The sequence below is a fragment of the Thamnophis sirtalis genome, unplaced genomic scaffold, assembly GCF_051295495.1.
Source record: "Thamnophis sirtalis isolate CommonGarterSnake01/CBP01778 unplaced genomic scaffold, rThaSir2_p1.2 scaffold_14, whole genome shotgun sequence".
NCBI lineage: Eukaryota > Metazoa > Chordata > Lepidosauria > Squamata > Natricidae > Thamnophis > Thamnophis sirtalis.
In genome coordinates, this window is record NW_028261394.1 from 5269149 (window position 1) to 5291574 (window position 22426).

Here is a 22426-nt window from a genome sequence, read left to right on the forward strand (position 1 = left end):
GCTAAGGTTGGAGTAGAAAAAGGCAAAGAACCGATCGTCCTCGACTTACAACCGTTTGTTTAGCAAGTGAGAAGTTATGACGGCTACTGAAAAAAAAGGGACTTAATAATGTAATAACCATCATCGCTTCTCCATGGTCACATGATCAGAATTGGGGCGCTTGGCAACCAGCATGTATAGGTATTCCTCGTCTTAACGACCTCACTTAACGACTTAAGTGAGTTTTGCCCCATCTTAACGACCTTCCTTGCCACAGCTGTGTGAATCACAGCCATCGTTAAGTTAGTCACAGGGTTGTTAAGTGACTCTGGATTTCTCCACTGGGTTTGATTGTCGGAAGGTCACAAAAGGGGATCCTCCGCCCCGAGATCCTGCAACTGTCGTAAATGTGAGACGGTTGCCAAGCATCAGGATGTAAATTGCAGGACTATGGAGATGCTGTGACGGTCATAAGTGCAAAGAATGGTCGTGACTTTCCAGTGCTGTTGTAACTTTGAACCATCACTAAATGAATGTTGAGGGCTATCTGTACTACGCTCCTAGTTGCTATGCTGGCCAAAATCAGACGCAACGAAGCCATTAATTAAATCATTGGTCGAATAATGCAGATTTTGCCACTGTCCAAAGTTTTTGAGATTTTTTTTTGAGAAAGACAAACACATAAACCTTAGTTTTTGCATGTCATGCTAAGCCACACAGTTTATTGAACCCAGGCCCACGCTGGCACCCCATACCAGTCAAAAGAGGGGAAAAAAACCATTGTAGTTTAACCAGATATATGTAGTTCCTCTATCTTACAAGACCTGTAAGTGTCCCATAAATGGCACCCCTGCCATTTTCTTTTAACCTGGAATATTTTAATACTGTGTTTCCCTGAAAATAAGACCGGGTCATATATTAATTTTTGCTCCAAAAGATGCATTATTAGGGGTTATTTTCCAGTTACTGTATTTTTCGGAGTATAAGATGCACCTCCCCCCCCCCAAAAAAGAGAGTGAAAATCTGGGTGCTTCTTATACTCTGAATACCGCATTTTTAGCCTCCCCAAACCCTGCCCAGCACATCCAGCTTTTCACAAAAAAAGGGGCGTGTAGAAGGTTTGGGAGGCCTGCAGAGTGGGAGCTGGGGAGGGCAAAAACTTTTTTGAAAAAATTACCTCTTCAAAATCTTGGTGCGTCTTATACTCCGCTACGTCTTATAGTCCAAAAAATACAGTAGGTCTTATTTTTTGAGAAACAAGGTACTTAAATGCAGCCATCTGGCTGACTATCTTACCTGGGGCTTATTTATGGGGTAGGGCTTATATTAAGAGCATCCTGAAAAATCATGCCAGGGGCTGCTTTTCCAGTTGGCTCTTATTTGGGGGGGGGGGGGAGTGACTCATATTTTTTTCCCTCTCCCGTTTACAAAACCAAGCGTAAAAGTTAAGTTCGAAAGACAAGTGAGAAAAAGATCTCAAAATATCCAGCTATTGATGGCATGTTGTCTTCTGAAGATCCACCGAGTGGGAAGCAGCAGCGTGGCCCGACAAAACCGCGCTCGTCAAAATAGCGGTGAGAAAACCGCATCGCTAAAGCCGTGACGTCATCACCGTGCGTCATCACCGCCGCGACAACAGCGCGGCGACAGAAGGGCGCTTTAAAACAGCGCGGCGGCAGAAAGCCGATTTAAATTAAGGTTAGGGTTAGGGTGCTGAGTGCTTTGGGAGGCGCGGATTTGCCCTCTGCAGTTATGACATCACGGTAGGGTTGCGTTTTCCTTAGCGCTTCAGACGGCGCGGATTTGCCTCCGCACTTATGTCGGCGCGGATAAGGGCTTCGCGGTTTTGTGGTGGAACCAGCAGCAGCACATCGGCCAGGCACCTTCCGTTCCCTAAATCCAACGTGACTTGGGCTAAGCGTTAACCTTTTGCATTACCGTATTTTTCAGAGTATAAGACGCACCTTTTTCCTTAAAAAAAAAAAGGGTGAAAATCTGAGTGCATCTTATACACTGAATACAGCATTTTTGGCCTCCCGAAACCCCTTCCCCTTTGCAAAAATGGATGTGCAGAGCGTTTGGGAGGCTTGCAAAATGTTCCTGGAGGCTGGGGAAGGCACAAAACGGGCAGTTTTTTACCCCCGCAGCCCCCAGGAGTACTCTACGAGCCTCCCAAATCTCTGCATGCCCTTTTTTGTGCAAAAAAAAATGAGGCGTGCAGAAGGTTTGGGAGGCCTGCAGAGTGCAAAAACTTTTTTTTTAATTTACCTCTTCAAAATCATGGTGCGTCTTATACTCCGGTGCATCTTATACTCCAGTGCGTCTTACAGTCCGCAAAATACAGTATATACAGAAAATGCTTCGCAGGACTCTGAAAGCTTTCCGTGGGCGAATGCTTCCTTTCCCCAGACAAAAACCCGCCTCTTAATGCAGCAAAGGACGAAACGTTGAGCTCCTGCTGTTCTCCACCGGTGTAAGATACAAGGCCTAGCAGCTTCGGTCCACACTTTTGACGTGGCGAAGTCTTTGGGGGGGTGGGGGGGCGGGCTAGGAGTCCTTCTCTTTCTTCTCCTTGCCGGCTCTCCTGGCCATGAGGATGAAGAAGAGGGAGGGGCAGAGCGGTCGGAGGTAGAGCGCCAGCGCGGGCAGGACACCGGTCACCAAGACTTCCTTTCGCTTCTCCCCCACGGCGTTGAGGACCACCCGAGCCACATCCGCGGCTGCCTTGCCTTCACTGATGGTCTTGTCCATCACTGCATCGAATTGAAAGCGAGAGAGCGTTTTTTTAAGGAGCGGAGAGAAGCTTCCTCACTACCACCGATGAGCAATCGCCAAGACGGCGAGTTCTCGACCCAAAGGTGCTTTTTTTCAGGAGGGAAGTGGACTTCCTTGTTTTTTTTGGTCACTCAAAAAAAAAACTTGGTCACTCATGCCCTCGTCACCTCAAGGCTTGATTACTGTAATGCGCTCTACATGGGGCTGCCCCTGAAGAGTGTTCGGAGACTACAGTTGGTCCAGAATGCAGCCGCGCGAGCGATATCGGGTGTACCTAGATACACCCATCATCTGCGAGCTGCACTGGCTCCCTATTGGTCTCCGATCGCGCTTCAAGATGCTAGTCATTACTTTTAAAGCCCTACATGACTTAGGACATGGCTATCTGAGAGACCGCCTCCTGCCACATAACTCCCAACGACCAATAAGATCTCACAGGTTGGGCCTCCTCCGGGTGCCGTCGACCGGACAATGCCGGCTGGCGGCCCCTCGGGGGAGGGCCTTCTCTGTAGCTGCACCGGCCCTGTGGAACGATCTACCCGTAGAGATCTGGAGCCTTCCCACTCTCTCGGCCTTCCGAAAAGCCACTAAAACCTGGCTGTTCCGGCAGGCCTGGGGTCGATGAGTTCCCTTCCCCTCTCGAATCGTGTGGCTGTTGGTTGTTTTAAATTCCCTGTACTTTTTGTTGTAGTTCGTGTGTTTCCCTTCCCCTCCTTGGGTTTGTGCGCCGCCCTGAGTCCCTCTGGGAATAGGGCGGCATATAAATAAAATGAACCTTGAACCTTGAACAATATCCAGCCCCATCTAGACAGAATAGATGGGTGTGTTATTTTTAATAACTGTATCTTTTTATTCCTGATTTTTAACTTTTTTATCTTGTCTCTGTAAGCCACCCAGAGTCCTACGGGATTGGGCGGCATACAAATTTATTAAATTTCAATTTCAAATTTCAATTTTTTCCCCCCTTTGAGAACGTTTCGCTTCTCATCCGAGAAACTTCTTCAGTTCTGACTTGGGATGGTGGGGAATGGAAGGGTTTATATTCCTTGCAGGCAGAGCTGGTCATTTGCATTTGTGAGCGAGCCGAGGTGGCGCAGTGGTTAAATGCAGCACTGCAGGCTACTTCAGCTGACTGCAGTTCGGCGGTTCTAATCTCACCGGCTCAGGGTTGACTCAGCCTTCCATCCTTCCGAGGTGGGTAAAATGAGGACCCGGATTGTTGTTGGGGGCGATATGCTGACTCTGTAAACCGCTTAGAGAGGGCTGAAAGCCCTATGAAGCGGTATATAAGTCTAACTGCTATTGCTATTGCTATTGCATCCTTTTAGAGGGTCCTTCAGGCCACTTGGAGGTGTAGCTAAAAGTCTATAGAGATTCTCATTGTTTTTCCTGGAGGACGGAGAATCTCTACAGTCTTAGCTATACAATTTGGGATGAACATCCTTGGAACGGTGCGGGAGGAGGAATGGATTTCCAGAGGGGGAAAAATTGCAGACTACAGGAACCATTTGCACCACTCATGTGACCCTGAAGATGCAGATAAACCTCCAAGGGCTTCAACGACCCTCTAAAAGGATGCAAATGACCAGCTTGTCTGCAAGGAATATAAATCCTTCCATTCCTCACCATCCAAGTCAGAGCTGAAGAAGCTTCTTGGATGAGAAGCGAGATGTCTTCGGGGAAAAAAACAGTCCAGTTGCCTCCTGAAAAAGCACCTTTGGGACAACCATGACCTGGAGGACTGAGAATCTCTGCAGACTTCTAGCTAATCCTCAACATAACAACCCCCAACCTGCTGGAAGGCTAGGGCTCATGAATAAGTCTTCAGCCCTCCAAATTCCCTGCTCATTGTAATTTTTATTGCTTTCGTTATAAAGGCAGCAGCTGTTCTGCAAAGCAAGACAGCAGCCTCCAACCTCATCTGCTTCGCCAGCAATGCCCAAGGCTCAGGGAGACCTCAGGTGCATTCTGTACAATTAGTCTTGGGTAGCTCAACGGCCTCTTTTCAGTGGGGGGCTGTTAAATGCCCTTTTCGTGCTGCCATTCTGAGGAGCAGCCGTTAACATCTCTGCCGAATTCCAGATGGGCCGACCAGCTCGCCCCTAACAGCTGAGGGGACAAACTCCCCTACCGTAAGCCCTTCACAGCATCTCAACACCGTATGTCTCTACGGTTCGGTGGATTTTTTTTTTACAGCCTACCGTATTTTTCGGACTATAAGACGCACCGGTGTATAAGACGCACCAAGATTTCGAAGGGGTAAGTAAGAAACAAAAGTTTTTGTCCTCCCTGCCCCCCCCCAGGAGAAACTTTGCAGGCTTCATCAGCGCTGGAGGAAGGCAAAAACGCCCCCATTTTTCACCGAAATGGGGGCATTTTTCCCTCCCCCCCCAACAGCCCTGATGAAGCCTGCAGAGTGCTTCTGGGAGGTGGGGGAAGACAAAAACGCCCCCATTTTTCACTGAAATGGGGGCATTTTTCCCTCCTCCCACCCCCCGGCCCTGATGAAGCCTGCAGAGTGCTTCTGGGAGGTGGGGGGAGGCAAAAATGCCCCCGTTTTTCACAAAAATGGGATGCAGGGGTGGGGCTTCAGGAGGCCAAAAATGGCTGTAATCGGTGTATAAGACACCAATATTTCCATGCTCTCAGGGGGTGGGGGAGTGCGTCTTATACTCAGAAAAATACGGTAATTGCTGATCTTGAGAGGTCTGGATATATGACTACACAAACAGCCTCCTTGATTGACAGTTGACAGAAAAGAGAACCGGTCCTCACCTCCATACTGGGATCCGTCTGATGTGACGGCGTTGAGCGAAAGATTGGTCTGGATGTACCCGGGACACACAACCGTCACTTCGATGTTGAATCGCGCCACTTCGGCTCGCAAACAGTCAAAAAAGGCTTGAGTTGCGTGCTTGGAGGCCGCATCTGAAGAGGGTGAAGGAGATAGGAAGATCACCAACCTACGAGTGGGCAATTCATTTTCCCAAAGGGGGCTACATGACAAACTGGGACTGTTGTGAAGGACCAAACCGATAAGGTAAAGGTTCCCCTCGCACATATGTGCTAGTCGTTCCCGACTCTAGGGGACGGTGCTCATCTCCGTTTCAAAGCCGAAGAGCCAGCGCTGTCCGAAGACGTCTCCGTGGTCATGTGACCGGCATGACTCAACTCCCGAAGGCGCACGGAACGCTGTTCCCTTCCCACCAAAGGTGGTCCCTGTTTTTCTACTTGCGTTTTTTTTACCTGCTTTCGAACTGCTAGGTTGGCAGAAGCTGGGACAAGTCATGGGAGCTCCCTCCATTACGCAGCATTGGGGATTCGAACCGCTGAACTGCCAACCTTTCGGATCGACAAGCTAAGTGTCTTAGTCACCGTATCACCAAACCAATAGGCTGAATTCTGATCCATGCTGTGCATGGTGTACACTTACCCGTGTATCCCCGAAAATAAGACCAGGTCTTATATTAATTTTTGCTCCAAAAATTAATAGGTAGGTCTTATTTTTCAGTTAGGTCTTATTTTGGGGAAAATACGGTACTAAATGTGTCCATCTGGCCGACAATATTAACTGGGGTTTATTTTTGGGGTAGGATTTATATTACGAGCATCCTGGAAAAAAATCATGCTAGGGCTTATATTCCAGGTTGGTCTTATTTTGGGGAAAACACAGCATTTACATTTGATTCATAATTTCTGACTGACCACCTGTGGGCCGGACAAGCCAACATGTGGTCAATCAGTTCGAACCCCCTGAACTGTCGACCTTTTCTGATTGACAAGCTCGGCGTCTTAGCCGCTAAGCCACCACGTCCCTGTCACAGGTTTAAAAACGCAGCTGAAAAGCGACACAAAACCACAACCAGGTGCCACAAAGGAAAGCGGGACTTACACGCCGAGCGGAAAGGAATGCTGATTTTGCCCTGGACGCTGCTGATGGTTACGATGTGGCCTTTCCTCCTCTTCATCATGGCGGGCAGGAGGGCTGGGAGGGAAGAGGGAGGGGAGGGGGTGAGATTAAAACCTTCCAACACGACCATAATAACTGCAGGTAGTCCTCGAGTTATAGCCACCGTCGGGAGCGGCGTTTCCATGGCTGGACCTCGGTACACCCATGTTACACCTATCCTCCGCGAGCTGCATTGGCTCCCTATTGGTCTCCGGACGCGCTACAAAGTGCTGGTGATTACCTTTAAAACCCTACTTGGCATTGGACCTGGATATCTGAGAGACCGTCTCCTGCTACACACCTCCCAACGTCCGCTAAGAACCCACAGGCTAGGCCTCCTCCGGGTGCCGTCGACCGGACCGTGACCCGTCAAAAGCGCAGAGGACAAAATCGCGCTCGACGAAAGTGCGCATGTGACGTCATCACAGCGCGATGAAAAAAATTAAAAATTGAAATAAAATTAAAGCAAGCCGATTCACATAAAGGTAAGGGTTAGGGTTAGGGTTAGGATTAGGGTTAGGTTAAGGGTTAGGTTTAGAGCGTTAGCGTTAGGTTTAGCGTTAGGTTAAGGGTTAGCGTTAGGTTTAGCGTTACGTTAACAGTTAGGATTTAGGATTTTTAGGATTTTATTGAAAATTTATATGCCGCCCTTTTCCCTGAGGGGACTCAGGGCGGCTTACAACAGTGAAGGGAAGGGAGTGCAAGACAGGACTTAAAAGAAAAAAAAGAAAAATCGTGATTAAAAGAAAATTGATCATAAAAACACAACATTCACTCAACATTCGGGCGGGGTGAGAGTAATCCTATCCCCAGGCCTGACGGGATAGCCAGTTCTTAAGGGCTGTGCGGAAGGCCTGGACTGTGGTGAGGGTACGGATCTCCACGGGGAGGTTGTTCCATAATGTCGGAGCAGCAACTGAGAAGGCTCTCCTCCGCGTAGTCGCCAGTCGGCACTGACTGGCGGATGGAATTCGGAGGAGGCCTACTCTGTGCGATCTGATGGGACGCAGGGAGGTAATTGGCAGGAGGCGGTCTCTCAAATAGTCAGATCCACTACCATGGAGCGCTTTATAGGTGGTAAGTAAGACCTTGAAGTGCACCTGACGATCAACAGGTAGCCAGCGCAGCTCACGGAGGATTGGTGTTATATGGGCGAACCGTGGTGCGCCCATAATCACTCGCGCGGCCGCGTTCTGGACTAGCTGAAGTCGCCGGATGCTCTTCAAGGGCAGCCCCATGTAGAGCACATTGCAGTATTCCAGCCTAGAGATCACAAGGGCTCGAGTGACTGTTGTGAGAGCCTCCCGGTTCAGGTAGGGCCGCAACTGGCGCACCAGGCGAACCTGGGCAAATGCCCCCCTGGTCACAGCCGACAAGTGGTGGTCAAAACTCAGCTGTGGATCCAGGAGGACTCCCAAGTTGCGGACCCTGTCCGAGGGGAATAAATTTTGCCCCCCCAGCCTGATTGGTGGAATGTTAGCCAAATTTTTGGGAGGAAAACACAACAGCCACTCGGTCTTTTCCGGGTTGAGTACCAGTTTGTTAGCTCTCATCCAGTCTTTAACAGCCTCAAGGCCCCGGTTCATCACGTCCACCGCTTCATTGAGTTGGCACGGGGCGGACAGATACAACTGAGTATCGTCCGCATACTGGTGGTATTTTATCCCGTGCCTTCGAATGATCTCGCCCAGCGGTTTCATGTATATGTTAAATAGCAGGGGGGACAGAACCGAACCCTGCGGCACCCCATAGGTTAGGGGCCTCGGGGACGATCTCTCCCTCCCCACCAACACCGACTGCGACCTGTCCGAGAGGTAGGAGGAGAACCACTGTAAAACAGTGCCGCCCACCCCCACCTCCCGCAGTCGTCGCAGAAGGATACCATGGTCGATGGTATCGAAAGCCGCTGAGAGGTCGAGGAGAACCAGGATGGACGCATAGCCTCCATCTCTGGCTCTCCAGAGATCATCGGTCAATGCGACCAAAGCGGTTTCAGTGCTGTAACCGGGCCTGAAGCCAGACTGGAAGGGGTCAAGGTAGTTAGCTTCCTCCAAGGTACGCTGAAGCTGTAAGGCCACCACCTTCTCAACAACCTTCCCCAGAAAGGGGAGGTTGGAGACTGGACGATAGTTGTTAAGAACTGCTGGATCCAAGGACGGTTTCTTCAGGAGGGGCCTCACCACCGCCGCCTTAAGCGCGGTGGGGAGGTGTCCCTCCCGAAGAGAGGCGGTAACAACCGCCTGGATCCAGCCTCGTGTCACCTCTCTGCTGTTGGCAGTCAGCCAGGAGGGACACGGGTCCAGTATGCAGGTGGAGGAACTCACAGCTCGCATAGCCTTGTCCACATCCCCGGAGGCAACATCCTGAAACTCAACCCAGAGATGGTCTACCAAGTTATTCCCCTGTGTCCCGGCTGGATCTGCAGGGGTGGAGTCCAGTTCCGATCGAAACCGAGCAATTTTGTCCGCCAAGAACTGACTATATTCCTCAGCCTTACCCTGCAGGGGGTTCCCCGTCTCCCTCCTATTTAGGAGGGAGCGGGTTATCCTGAACAGGGCGGCTGGGCGAGACTCGGCGGACGCTACCAAGGAGGCAATGTGTGATCTTTTGGCGGTTCTCAATGCCCAAATATACTCCTTGGTGCAAGCTGTCAACAGTGCTCGGTTCGATACGGACCTGTCGGATCTCCACCGGTGCTCTAGGCGTCTCCTCCGGCGCTTTATCTCGTGGAGCTCCTCGGTGAACCAAGGGGGTCTCCGCGAGCCGCTGACCCGGAGGGGCCGTAGTGGCGCAATTCGGTCTAGAGACTCTGATGCCGCCGAGTGCCAGGCCGCAGCAATAGTCTCCGCCGAACTGTGGGCGAGAGCATCTGGAATGACCCCAAGCTCCGTCTGGAACCTAACAGGGTCCATCAGTCGCCTGGGGCGGAACCACCTGGTCGGTTCCTCCTCCCTACGGTGGGGGTTTGGCCTCCGGAAGTCTAGCCTCAGTAGGTAGTGGTCTGACCACGACAGGGGAATGATCTCATTTCCCCTCAGACCAAGATCATAACTCCACTGCTCCGAGAGGAATACGAGGTCGAGTGTATGTCCTGCCAAGTGGGTAGGGCCTCGAATTACCTGGGTCAGGCCCATGGCTGTCATGGAGGCCATGAACTCCTGCGCTCCATCAGAGTGTTCACCGAGCGAAGGCAAATTGAAGTCCCCCAGAACCATTAGTCTAGGGAACTCAATTGCTAGCTCGGCTATTGACTCGAGGAGCGCAGGGAGGGCCGCTGCAACGCAGTTGGGAGGCAGGTACGTTAGCAGCAAACCCGCTTGACCCTTGAGGTCCAACTTCACTAGCAGGGACTCACACCCGACAAGCTCCGGAGCAGGGATCCTACGAGGAGCTAAAGACTCCCGGACTACAATAGCCACACCGCCACCCCTTCCCTGGGCTCTCGGCTGATGAAGCACCTGAAACCCGTCTGGGCACAGCTCTACGAGGGGGACTCCTCCCTCCGTGCCCAGCCATGTTTCAGTAATACATGCCAGGTCTGCCCCCTCGTCTACAATCAAGTCCCGGACGAGGGGAGCCTTATGGATAACAGACCTGGCATTTAGCGACAGCAGCCTGAGACCAGGGTCCTGATCGCTCACGCCATCTGACCTTGGAGTGGGACTCATAGGGCCGGAAGGAGGGATCTCTGCAATATAGCGAACCCTCCTTCCCCTATAATGGCCAGCCCTAAAGTCCCCGCCATATCTGCCTCTCCCTGTTATGACCGCAATGCTCCGACTCTCTCCCGTGGGCATAATTCCCCCAACCACCCCAATGGCCCCCGCTTGCCCCGCCAGGTCCTCCGAATCAGGCATACTCAGACACTCACACAGGCAGTTCCCACAATGTAATTAAAACACAAAAAGAATACAGCAATAATAATACTAAAAGTGGGTCTTTCATACTAACTCATTCAGTCCCACGCACTCAACATACCCATTTAAAATTGCGCAACACAGAATTTAAAATTATGAGTTCCAGAAGAGCCAGCCTCCCTTCCTCCAGTTCCAGAGAAATCCAAGGCCAAAGTCCAAGATCCGTATTCTATAAATAGTTGTAGATGGAGGGGGGGCAAAGCACAGGCCCCAGGTATCAGCCAGCACCAGCTTTGCAATCTCGCACCCTCCAAATCCAGATAAAACGCGGAATAGTAAACAATAACGGTCCATAGGAGATAAAACGGTAGTATGCAGGGGGGTATCTTCTCTTCCCCCTCTCCTGAAGTCCTGGAACGGCCAGAGTCTAAATGTCCAAAGTTCACAAGTGACTGGGACCAGTTAGAAGGGGGAAGGGGGGGGTGCCCCCCTTCCCCCTTCTAGGTTTAGGGGTTAGATTTAGGGTTAGGTTAAGGGTTAGGTTTAGGGTTAGGTTTGGGGGGGTTAGGGTAAGGTTTTCGCTTTATTTTTACATTTTTCGATCACAGCGCGATGTTTTCGTCGCGCTGTGATGACGTCAAATGCGCGCTTTCATTGAGCGCGATTTTGTCCTCCGCGATTTTGTGGTGGAACCGACCGGACAATGCTGGCTGGCGACCACTCAGGGGAGAGCCTTTTCTGTAGCTGCTCCGGCTCTGTAGAACGAGCTACCAGCAGAGATCCGGACCCTCCCCACCCTCGTGGCCTTCCCAAAAGCCACCAAAACCTGGCTGTTCCGACAGGCCTGGGGTTGCTGATTTTTAAATCAGGTCCAACCCCCAGTTAGACCAAATGTATGTTGTGTTTTTTAAACTGTATTCTTTCCCCTATGTGTTATTTTATTTCATTTCGTATTTGTAAGCCGCCCGGAGTCCTCCGGGATTGGGCGGCATATAAACTCATTAAATTGCGAATTTGCAGACCTTGAGTCTCCCGATTCTACCCACTTTTGCGCACGGAGGTTGGAGTGAATCCCACGGTCGGTAAGGGAAGCCAGCTTCCCCTCACCGACTTCGTTGGTTGGAAGCAGGCTGTGATAAACCGTCACAAATCCATGAATGCAAATATAAATATGAGCCACGGTGGCGCAGTGGTTGGAAGTGCGGTGACTCTGCATTCCCACAGCGCCAGAGGTTCGATCCTGACCCCGCTCAAGGCTGACTCAGCCTTCCGTCCTGAGGTTGGTAAAATGAGGACTCAGATTGTTGGAGGCAACAACCGCTAGGAGCACTGTGAAGCGGTCTATAAGTCTAAGGGCTATTGCGTCTTAACCTTCCTTTCCTTTTTTCCCCTTCTCTCTCCCTTTTCTTCTTCCTTCCTTCCTTCCTCCCTCCCTCCTCTCCCCTCCCCTCCCTTAGAATGCAGTACTGCAGGCTATTTCTGCCGACTGCCGGCTCCCGGTAGTTTGATTCCGACTGGCTCAAAATTGACTCAGTCTTCCACCCCTCCAAGATCAGTAAATGAGGACCCAAATTACTGGGGGCGATATGCTGAATCTATAAACTGCTTAGAGAGGACCGTAAAGCACTGTAAAGCAGTATATAAGTCTAAGGGCTATTGCTATTGCTTGTTACTTTCCTTTTTTTCCCTTTTTCCCTCCCTTTTCTCCTTCCTTCCTTCCTCCTTTCCTTCCTTCCTTCCTTCCTTCCTCCCTCCCTCCCTCCTCTCCCTCCCTTCCTTACAATGCAGTATTGGAGGATATTTCTGCTGACTGCTGGCTACCGGTAGTTTGATTCCGACTGGCTCAAATTTGACTCAGTCTTCCACCCCTCCAAGATCAGTAAAACGAGGACCCAAATTACTGGGGGAGATATGCTGAATCTATAAACTGCTTAGAGAGGACTGTAAAGCACCGTAAAGCGGTATATAAATCTAAGTGCTGTTGCTATAAAGACAAAAATGACGGTTGCATCCATCACAAGTGCATTCCCGTTGCCAAGTGTCCCGAAACAATGGTTGTTAATCCAGGGCTAAACTGCACTTTGTCCCTATTCTATTCTTCCCGTTATTTATTTAATTCATGATTTTGCTACATTGCTCGGATCTGTTTTTTTTTTTTAATATTTTCCTTTTGGTCTTTTCTCACCTGGAAGTGGAGTCTCACCTTTTGTCAAAGCGACAGGACCAAAATAATTGGTTTCCATCACTTTCCGGTCCACCTCTATCACGGTCTCTGCTATGGTGCCCCGGTAGCTGATCCCGGCGTTGTTAATTAAAATATCCACATGATCCACGCAGCTCAAAATCTCCTTCGCGGCATTCACGACCGTTTTGATATCCGAGAGATCAAAAACCACAATGTGATGTTTGTGGTCCTGTGAAAATTGGGGGTGGGAAGGGAATTAAAAACTCACAACATTTTGCACCCAAATCTTTTCAGCTGCAGCATTTGCAGCCTCGCCTGATAGGGTTTAGGTACTCCTCGGCTTATGACTACAACGAGCACCAAAATTTCCGTTGCTAAATGAGTTTAGCAAATGCCAAACTCCGTTGCTAAATGCTAAACTCATTTGTGAAGTGAGTTTTGCCCCATTTTACAGCCTGTCTTGCCACGGTTGTTAAGTGACTCACTGCCGCTCTTTTGGTTAAATTCTTAGTTAATATTTTAGTTTTCTCTTTATTTATTTTAAGCCCTGCCACTTTACTGAGTCTTGTAATAGTTTTAGTCGAGTTTCTAGGGGTTCCTCTATGATAAATGCTAGATCGTCTGCAAAGGCCTGCACTTTGTATTCCTTCAATCCTTTTATGTCCTCGTTTTGCCTAATTTGTAACATCAATGTCTCAATTGAGAGGATAAATAACTACTCACGTTTTTGGGGGCATCAGCGGCAGCAGATAACTCCTGGAGAACATCCTGAAGCCGCTCTCGACTTCGGCCACACAGCACCAATTGGGATCCCGCCGCGTGGAAAGCTTTGGCGCATTCTGGCCAGGAAGAAAGCAAGAAGAGAAAGTGTGTGTGTGGGAGAGAGAGAGAGGAAAGAGAGAGAGAGAGAAACAGAGACAGACAAAGAGAGAGAGAGAGACAGAGAGAGAAACAGAGACAGAGAAACAGACAGAGAAAGAGAGAGAAACAGAGAAACAGACAGAGAGAGAAACAGAGAGACAAAGGGAGAGAGAGACAGAGACAGTGACCTCACTTAAGTTATGGCTGAACGTTGCCCCTGTTCTTCCCCTCCCCTCAGTCTGTGTCATAAATCACATTCTCCAACGAAGTGCGCCCCTCACAATCCCGCTGTAGTAATCCGAGATCCGGCTCTAGGCCGAAGGTACACGTGGAATGCGCTCTCCCCCCCCTTTCCTCACCATGGCAACTCGATAACAGACATGCAAATGCTTTAGGAGTGGACACTAGGTTCCCATCCTGTGCTAAGCCATAGTTTGCTCTCTCGTGGTTTGTTAGTTAAGCCAACAATGCCTGGGTTGACTCGACTTGCTAAACTAGAAACGAGCCAAGCGCCTCCTGGTTTAGTCTGCAGTGCAGATCTAACTATGGGGAAGGCAGGAGATACGTCCTTCTTCTTCGCCAGATTGAATTTCAGGCGAAAACCCTTACCTTTCCCCAATCCCGAAGTGGCCCCGGTGATCACCACTATTGCATCTTTCAGATAGGCCCTTGCCTGGAATCTTCTGACCAATTGTAAGATAGCGAAGATCCCTGCGCCACCGAAAAGCAGCGGAAGAAGGATCCCCATGGTGAAATCCATGAGCTTTTGATTTCTCCTGGAGGGGCAGAAAGGAATGAGGGGAAGAAGAAGAAGAAAAACAAAAGGCACGTGAAATAGATTGATCGCTAAGTCGTTTTGAGTCAAGAGATTTCCCAACCGTGTTCAACTTCAAGACAGGTGGACTTCAATTCCCAGAATCCCCCAGTCAGCATGTTAAAGTGATGATTAGTGTAAAATTTAAGATTTCAAACCTAGATGTCTGTTGTGGCCCATGGGTGGCCAGCAGAGCTGGCAGCGGAGTCGGACAGTGAGGAGGTTGGGGAGGAACATGGGCCAGTCCTGGGGGCCGAGGAAATCTCAGACAAGGGCTCTGCTTCGGAGGCAGAGAGGGAGCTAGACAGCAGTGAGGCAGAGGAACAGCTGGAGCCTGTTCCCAGTGTGTGCATGCGCAGAGCTGCCAGAAAACAAGAACAACTAAGGAAGCGGGGTCGACTTGGGAGTAAAGCCCCACCTTGGAGGAGATTGGCCCCTCCCATAGGGAACAAAAGAGGAGCGAATGGGGAGGGGGCTTTTGCAGGAAACAATTTATTCCTTCGGTCGTTTCAAGAGTGGAGAGTTCTGTTTGTGACTATAAGAGACTCTGGGCCAAGTGTTGCCTTGCCCTGCTATTTGGAAACTAGTTATGTGGCAGCTCTCCAAAGGAGATAAGGTTCGTGTGGATAAACGTTCCTCCGAAAGCCTTGCTGACTCACAGAATTCACAGTCGTGTCAATAGAAGAGGTTTTTTTGCAGGGATCAAGAGCCAAGGTGGTGCAGTGGTTAGAGTGCAGTACTGCAGGCCACTTCAGCTGACTGTTATCTGCAGTTCAGCGGTTCTAATCTCACCGGCTCAAGGTTGACTCAGCCTTCCATCCTTCCGAGGTGGGTGAAATGAGAACCCGGATTGTTGGGGGCGATATGCTGACTCTGTAAACCGCTTAGAGAGGGCTGGAAGCCCTATGAAGCGGTATATAAGTCTAACTGCTATTGCTAACTGCTAAGACTCTGCTTCATGCTTGTTAAGGAAGCCCGGATCAGAGCACCATCATCAGGGTGAGCTTCGTGACGCCCCGCACATTCCTTTTATTTCATTTGCACAACTCGCTTAGCTTCTTCAGCAAAGTGGAATGCCGGTTGTTAAACAAAGTTGTTATCAAGCAAGCTCCGGTTCAAACAGGAGGGGAAAACCACACACACACAGACACACATGCCAAGAGCACCTTGCCTTCTGTTGCGTCCACCTGAGACAAAAGACTGGATCCAGAGTCAGAGAACACACCTTACTGTAGTTGGGACTGCCCAGATCTGGAAGGTAGTTTGCTCCAACTAAATCTGGGGCCAAGTAAACCATTTCCGATCTTCTCACCTGAGACAAAGTTCTAACCGTGAGTCTTTACAGGGAGATTGTTCAGGTAACGTCAGGGACACGAGAATTGCAGCAGAAATCCAAAAAAGCTCTTTGAAATGACTTTTTAAAAAAAAACATCCTCTATAGGTAGTCCTCAACTTACAACCACAGTTGAGCGGCCCAAAATTTCTTTGCTGAGCCGGACAGTTCATTTTGTCCCCATTTTACGACCTTTCTTGCCTCAGTTGCTACAGCTGTTACTAACTTAATTACTGCCATGGACTGCAATAGCGGTTAGACTTATATACCGCTTCATCGGGCTTTACAGCTCTCTCTAGGCAGTGGAGGGAGTCAGCCTCTTGCCCCCAACGATCTGGGTCCTTATTTGACCCACCTCGGAAGGATGGAAGGCTGAGTTAGTCTTGAGCTAGTTGGAATCGAACTCCTGGCAATGGGCAGAGTCCCTCTGCAATACAGCATTCTAACCATTGTGCCACTATGGCCCTTTCCTTCCTTCCCTCTTTCTTTCCTTCTTCCTTCTTAGCACTTAGACTTATATGCTGCTTTATAGTGCTTCCACTCCCCTTTTGCTCCTCTTTTATTTCCTCTGGGAGGGGCCATTCGTTGTCCACCTGTGGCCTTTCTCCTGTTGACCCCTGTTCTTTAGCTGTTCCCTTCGTCTGGCAACTCTGCATATGCGCACACTGGGAACAGGCTCCAGCTGTTCTTCTGCCTCACTGATGTCTGACTCTGAAGGTAGCTGATAACTGTCGGACGGCCCTGGCCCCCTCTCTGCCTCCGACACAGAGCCCTCATTAGAGCCGAGGTGGCGCAGTGGTTAAATGCAGCCCTGCAGGCTACTTCAGCTGACTGCAGTTCTGCAGTTCGGCTGTTCAAATCTCACCGGATCAAGGTTGACTCAGCCTTCCATCCTTCCGAGGTGGGTAAAATGAGGACCCGGATTGTTGGGGGCAATATGCTGACTCTGTAAACCGCTTAGAGAGGGCTGAAAGCCCTATGAAGCGGTATATAAGTCTAACTGCTATTGCTGTTGCTAGCCTTCCCCAGACTTCAGGACTGGCCCATCTTCCTCCCCAACCTCCTCAGTGTCCGAATCTGCTGCCAGCTCTGCTGGCCACTGGCGTGGGCCACAACAAACACTTCCTTCCTCCCGTTCCTTGCCAATAAGGCCCAAGAGCTTTTACAAACCACAAATGGAGGTTGTAAATTCTGAATTAGGAGCAATCTATTCCATCTTGTGTTGGATGAAGGAAACTTCCCAAGGGATGGTTAATCAAGCAGGGAAGAAATCATTCTACCTTCCATTTTTTCACTTTGCATTTAAGGCACATATGCATAATTGCCGGTGCCCATTTTCCATACATCCCATTTAATTGCCGGTATTACGGACATATTTTTGAACTTGCTGGAAGTGATGGAACCAAATTAAATTGCTCAAGAGTTTCAGATCAAGAGGCAACAAGAGTTGACTTGTTAAGGATCCCAACCCAACAGCAATTAGAACACGAGAGAATCTCTCAGCCAGCTCGATCTTTTTTCGACATCGTCTCGGATTAAAATAGCACAATTACATTCTCTTGAGAAAATTAATCGTATGGCTCTTAATTCCAAAAAGAAGAGAAAAAAAACTGAATCTAGCTGCAAGCCTGCTATGTTAATATTACAAAAATGCTGAGATTCCAGTTTGGCTTTGAGGCAAACATAATTAAAGCTGACTCAAGATGGCAAATGTTCTGGATTTCCCAAACCATCTTTTCTCACCGTAAGAGCTCGCAATTGGGTGGACTTCAACTCCCAGAATTCCCCAGACCACTATGGGAATTCTGGGAGTTGAAGTCCACCCATCTTGTCATGGTTGAGAGACACTGTCCCAAATTAATCCCAATAACTTTGTGGACAAACACTCAAAGCTAAAATGCAGCTATTTCATCGTCCATGGTGAAGACAGTCAGAGACTTACAACAACTAGTAACTATTAATTAACAAATTAGATACATGAATACCCCAACCATGATCCTACAAGGTAAGTTAGACTGACAGATGTCAACTGCCATAAGATCAACTCCCAGTCTCACCTTCCAACCCAGAGATTCTCAACATAGGCAGCTTTAAGAAGTCTGGACTTCAGTTGTTGGCTGGGGAATTCTGGGAATTGAAACAAATGAACTGAATTAAAGTTGCTGAGAAGGAAGGACTCCCTGGAGAAGAGCCTCATGCTGGGAACGATGGAGAACAAAAGAAGAAGGGGATGGCAGAGAAGGAGGTGGCTGGATGGAGTCATCGAAGAAGTCGGCCTGAGCTTGAATGGACCCCAGAGGATGGTAGAGGACAAGAAGACCATGGGGTCACGATGGGTCAGAAATGACTTCACAAGTAACAGCAACCCCAAAAGTTACTGAGATTGAGAAGCATTGTTCTAAACTCCCTCCCCATCCCTGTATGGAGGATTTCCATTACCCATCACCCTAACATGGTTTCCATCCATTGCCTTCCATAACCATTGGACGACAATTCCAATCCCCACCGATCCAGCCATGGCCTCAACCTGTCACTCTCCACCCCATCCTTTCCATCCCCCACCCTCTGCAACCAGCACCCTCTACCTGTTTTGGACAAGAATGTCTATCATGGCCAGCTATTACATTTGCTGTGGATGATGGGCACTGCAATCCAATGCCCAAAATGGAAGAGCTGGGAAAACGATTCTACCTCTCTTCCACCTACCCACTTTCTAGATTTATTTTTCTTGCTAAATATGAAACACCCACCCACTCCCAAAGAAAAACACTCTCTATCCAGCTATTACACTGGCTGTGGATGATGGGCACTGCAATCCAATGCCCAACATGGAAGAGTCGGGAAAGCAACTCTACCCCTCTTCCATCAACCCTCCTTCTGGATTTATTTTTCTTGCTAAATATGAAAGACCCCCCCCCCCAAAGGAAAAAAAAACCTCTATCCAACTATTACACTGGCTGTGGATGATGAGGACCGCAATCCAATGCCCAACATGGAAGAGTCAGGAAAGTGACTCTACTCATCTTCCATCTACCCTCTTTCTAGATTTATTTTTCTTGCTAAATCTGAAACACCCACCCACCCCCAAATAAAAACACCCCCTATCCAACTATTACACTGGCTGTGGATGATGGGCACTGCAATCCAATGTCCAAACACGCAAAAGTGGAGAAAGCAACTCTACCCCTCTTCCATCAACCCTTCTTCTGAATTTATTTTTCTTGCTAAATATGAAACAACCCCCCCCCAAAGAAAACCACCCCCCCCATCCAGCTATTACACTGGCTGTGGATGATGGGCACTGCAATCCAATGCCCAACATGTCCAAACATGCAAGAGTGGGGAAAGCACCTCCAGCTCTTCCCATATTCCTGGATTTAAATAACCAGCTCCCCATATTCATAAAATTGTGACACCCCCCCCCCCCCATATATTCCTCCCCCACCAACTCACCCCCTCCTTTCCGGTTTCATACCAACTACCTTGCAACCCCCATCACCGTGATCACATACCCGGAAGTGGGAAGGACACCTTCTCCCCGCCCCTTTTCTCCGCTGCGTCCAATCAAGACGCACCGTTTCAAACCAGAGGCCGGGCGGAGCTATGGGGCTAACAGCCAATCAGCGACGGCGCGAGGTCGGACGCCCCGAAGCAATGGATGCGATAGGTGATCCGGTTGCCTTTAAGTTCCCTCCGGAAACCTTGACCGTAGGAATAGCGTTCCGTCGGGCTTAGAGTTCCGACCCAGTAATCCCTCTAAGCCTTAGAGAAAAAATCGTATTTTATCTTATTTTTGGAATCTTAAGAGTCCAAGGAAAGGGGAAAAAATAAGATAAAATTCGATTATTTTTTTTTTAGGTCAGCAAGGGAGATAGGCAGTGAAAAAGCCGGAGTGGAGATTTCATGAATCTTGAATAGGGAAGGGCCAGTTGAGGGTTTAAGAGGGTTCCCCCCCCTCAATTACCCATAATAATACTTACAGAGTTTTCGCCTGAATCTTTTAGTCCTTCTTTTCAAGAAAAAAGGATTTTCTTGCGTAATATTTTGTTGATGAGGGTCTCTTAAAATGAATTTTCGGCCCTGAACATAGTCCCTAGATCAGCTGGCTGTATTTGTAAGCAGAAAATTGCTCTGTAGGAAAACAATGGAACTGTTTCTATGTATCGCAGGAAAACTGGATTTGTCTATATATAGTACCAGGAATTGACTCAATTCTTTAGGTCGGTAATATTAATGGTTTGTTTTTCCATTGTGATTTTCAGGGAAAGTTTGTGTGTGTGTGTGTGTGTGTGTGTGTGTGTGTGTGTGTGTGTGTGTGTGTGTGTGTTTATTTGTGCTGATAAATAAATAAAGGGAGACTAGTATAGATCTATTTCAAGCTATTTAGCTCTCATCAGCTGCCTAGTATGTAATACAGCCCAGGTTCAAATCCCAGTAAGGGTATGGCTAGCTGATGAGAGCTAAATAGCTTGAAATAGATCTATACTAGTCTCCATTTATTTATTTATCAGCACAAATAAAAAAACACAAATATAACAAAGGCAACAGTAAAAATATTGGGTTTCTGTCGTGATGGACTCTTGTGACGAGCCGAATGACAGATGATGGAAGCAGTTAGCTTCCTCCCATAATTGGGGCTTACCAGGGGTTGTAAAAATCTTATATATATAGTTTCGAAGTACAATAATGAATTCTTGTTAAATTTGCTTTGTGTACTTTTTCCGTGCGCGTGTGGCAATGCTAAATAGTGACATTGATTGATTTCCCCCCCCTATTCTCAATGTTCTAAGTTATTTAATGTTAATGCAGTAATGTGTAAACTTGTTACGCAAACATCAGCATACAAAAGAACACAGTTGCTAAGATTTATAACAACATAATAAAAAGGGGGAAGAAACAAATATATATTTTATCTATTCAACTTGAGAGAAATCCCACTAAGAATTCACATAGTATTTGTAAAAGAAAGGCAAATGAACAATCTTCCTTTTTAAAATCGTATTTTGAAAGTAGGCATGTATTGTGATGGTGATTAAAATGGGTTCTTTAATAAAGACTGGGTTGTGTATAATTGACTACGAAAGACCTAGCCAGGAGTTGAATTCTAGGAATTGAAGTCCATTCATCTTTAAATTGCCGAGTTTGGGGGAAAAAATCCCGGACTATTTTCTCTTCTATTCTCACCTTCCTACCAACATCTGCTGTGGTGCTTTGCTTCACAAAAGCTTCTGTCCCTACACACCATTGCCATCTGCCTGTCAGTAAAAATCCGCAATGCCCCCTAAGGGATGTTTTTCCCCCAGCAGGATGCTCCTTATTGCTCTTTTAGCGCTAGCCCAGGAGGGAAGCATTAATTCCACTGTTGTTCACCATTTAAAATGAGAACACCGCTAGACAACACACAGTAATTGAGAATATACTGGCAAACCCTTCTGCACCTCTTTTTAAGAATCAACTTCAAGGAATAGGTAGCTGTTCAGCCTTAATTGTCTAATATTTGAGTTAAATCTAAAACCATTCGCACAAGTTGGCTGTTTTGAAGCATTACAAAACTAGAAAGGAAAGAAATGCATGAAGAAATTTGTAGGTGATAAGCTTTTAAAACTTATCCTGTACTCTCTTATCCATAGTTGGATTTATATTGTACAAAATGCGATTAAGGCACACTGATTTCTTTGGACTGTGATAAAAAACAGACAGCAAAGTAAGTTATGTGTTACTTAATTCAAAGTTTGGAAAGCTGTTTACCTTCCAATTCAGAAAAGAGAGGTCGAAGCTGAAATAAAATTCTTAAGATAATTGGCAAAACCATTTTTATTTATTTACAAATAAAAGCCACGCTAAAAAATTATGAACGAATGAAGAGATCATGAAATTAACCAGCTCAACTTGCAGGATACTTTTAATATTTACACCTTGTTTTATTTATCTCCACAATCCTTTTGTGAAAACAATATTGAAGCTTGTTGGAATCTCAACGTCTCTCTGACCAAACATATTATTAAGCTTACATTAGAAAGAGGGGAGAAAAATCTGGCAAAAAAAATCTGATTGACAAGGGAAGGACTAGGATCTGGATCTAAAACCATCCCATCTCTTGTCCAGAACCTTGGACAGCACAGCTTCCTAAGAACAGAAGTTTCTAATCAAATCGATAGAGGTTTCTCTTCTTTTCCCATGAAACACATCCCCGGATCCCCCAAGGGCTGGTTTGCAATGCCCACCAAACCTAAGAATGGTTCATGTTGTCAAACCCATTTGTGTCCCCCCACCAAGGGCCAGGGGAAAAAATCCATTTCCCATTGTTTCATGTGTTCATTTTGTATTTATTGCAATGGCTTCTTTGCAGAGCCTTATTAACCTTTGAACTCTGGTGCTGGAGAAGACTCCTGCATTGAGTCCCTTGGACTGCAAGGCCATCCAATCGGTCAGTCCTAGAGGAGATCCACCCTGGCTGCTCTTTAGAAGGCCAGATCCTGAAAAGGAAACTCAAAGACTTTGGCCACCTAATGAGAAGGAAGAAGGACTCCCTGGAGAAGAGCCTCATGCTGGGAAGGATGGAGGGCAAAAGAAGAAGGACTGCAAGGCCATCCAACCGGTCAGTCCTAGAGGAGATCCACCCTGGCTGCTCTTTAGAAGGCCAGATCCTGAAGAGGAAACTCAAAGACTTTGG

At 48.0% G+C, this 22426-nt stretch overlaps 1 protein-coding gene across 5 annotated transcripts; it reads right to left on the minus strand.

Annotated features, from left to right (window-relative positions):
* Window positions 1–219: 219 nt before the first annotated feature.
* DHRS7B (dehydrogenase/reductase 7B) lies at window positions 220–19242 on the minus strand. Of its 5 annotated transcripts, XM_087728526.1 has the most exons (8): window positions 17811–17887; window positions 15587–15732; window positions 14216–14382; window positions 13469–13584; window positions 12764–12974; window positions 6647–6739; window positions 5530–5682; window positions 220–2732 (listed from the first exon to the last, which is right to left on the minus strand). In XM_087728526.1, the coding sequence occupies exons 2-8, from the start codon at window positions 15715–15717 to the stop codon at window positions 2527–2529; spliced, it is 1077 nt and encodes a 358-aa protein (XP_087584652.1). In that variant the 5' UTR covers window positions 15718–15732; window positions 17811–17887; the 3' UTR covers window positions 220–2526. The 5 variants fall into 5 exon arrangements, with proteins under 5 accessions (XP_087584652.1, XP_087584653.1, XP_087584651.1 ...); XM_087728527.1 differs by lacking the exons at window positions 15587–15732; window positions 17811–17887 and adding an exon at window positions 19207–19242; XM_087728525.1 differs by lacking the exon at window positions 15587–15732 and having other exon boundaries at window positions 17811–17946.
* Between the last annotated feature and the right edge of the window lie 3184 nt (window positions 19243–22426).

Bases quoted from the DNA above. Each gene is read 5' to 3' on its own strand.
- DHRS7B (XM_087728526.1), bottom strand. From the start codon at position 15,717: ATGGTTTACTTGGCCCCAGATTTAGTTGGAGCAAACTACCTTCCAGAT. The intron at 6,740-12,763 runs GTGAGACTCCAC...CTTCCCTCCCAG, and splicing joins TCCTGTCGCTTTGACAAAAG to CCCTCCTGCCCGCCATGATG. The intron at 2,733-5,529 runs GTGAGGACCGGT...AATTCGATGCAG, and splicing joins AGACGGATCCCAGTATGGAG to TGATGGACAAGACCATCAGT.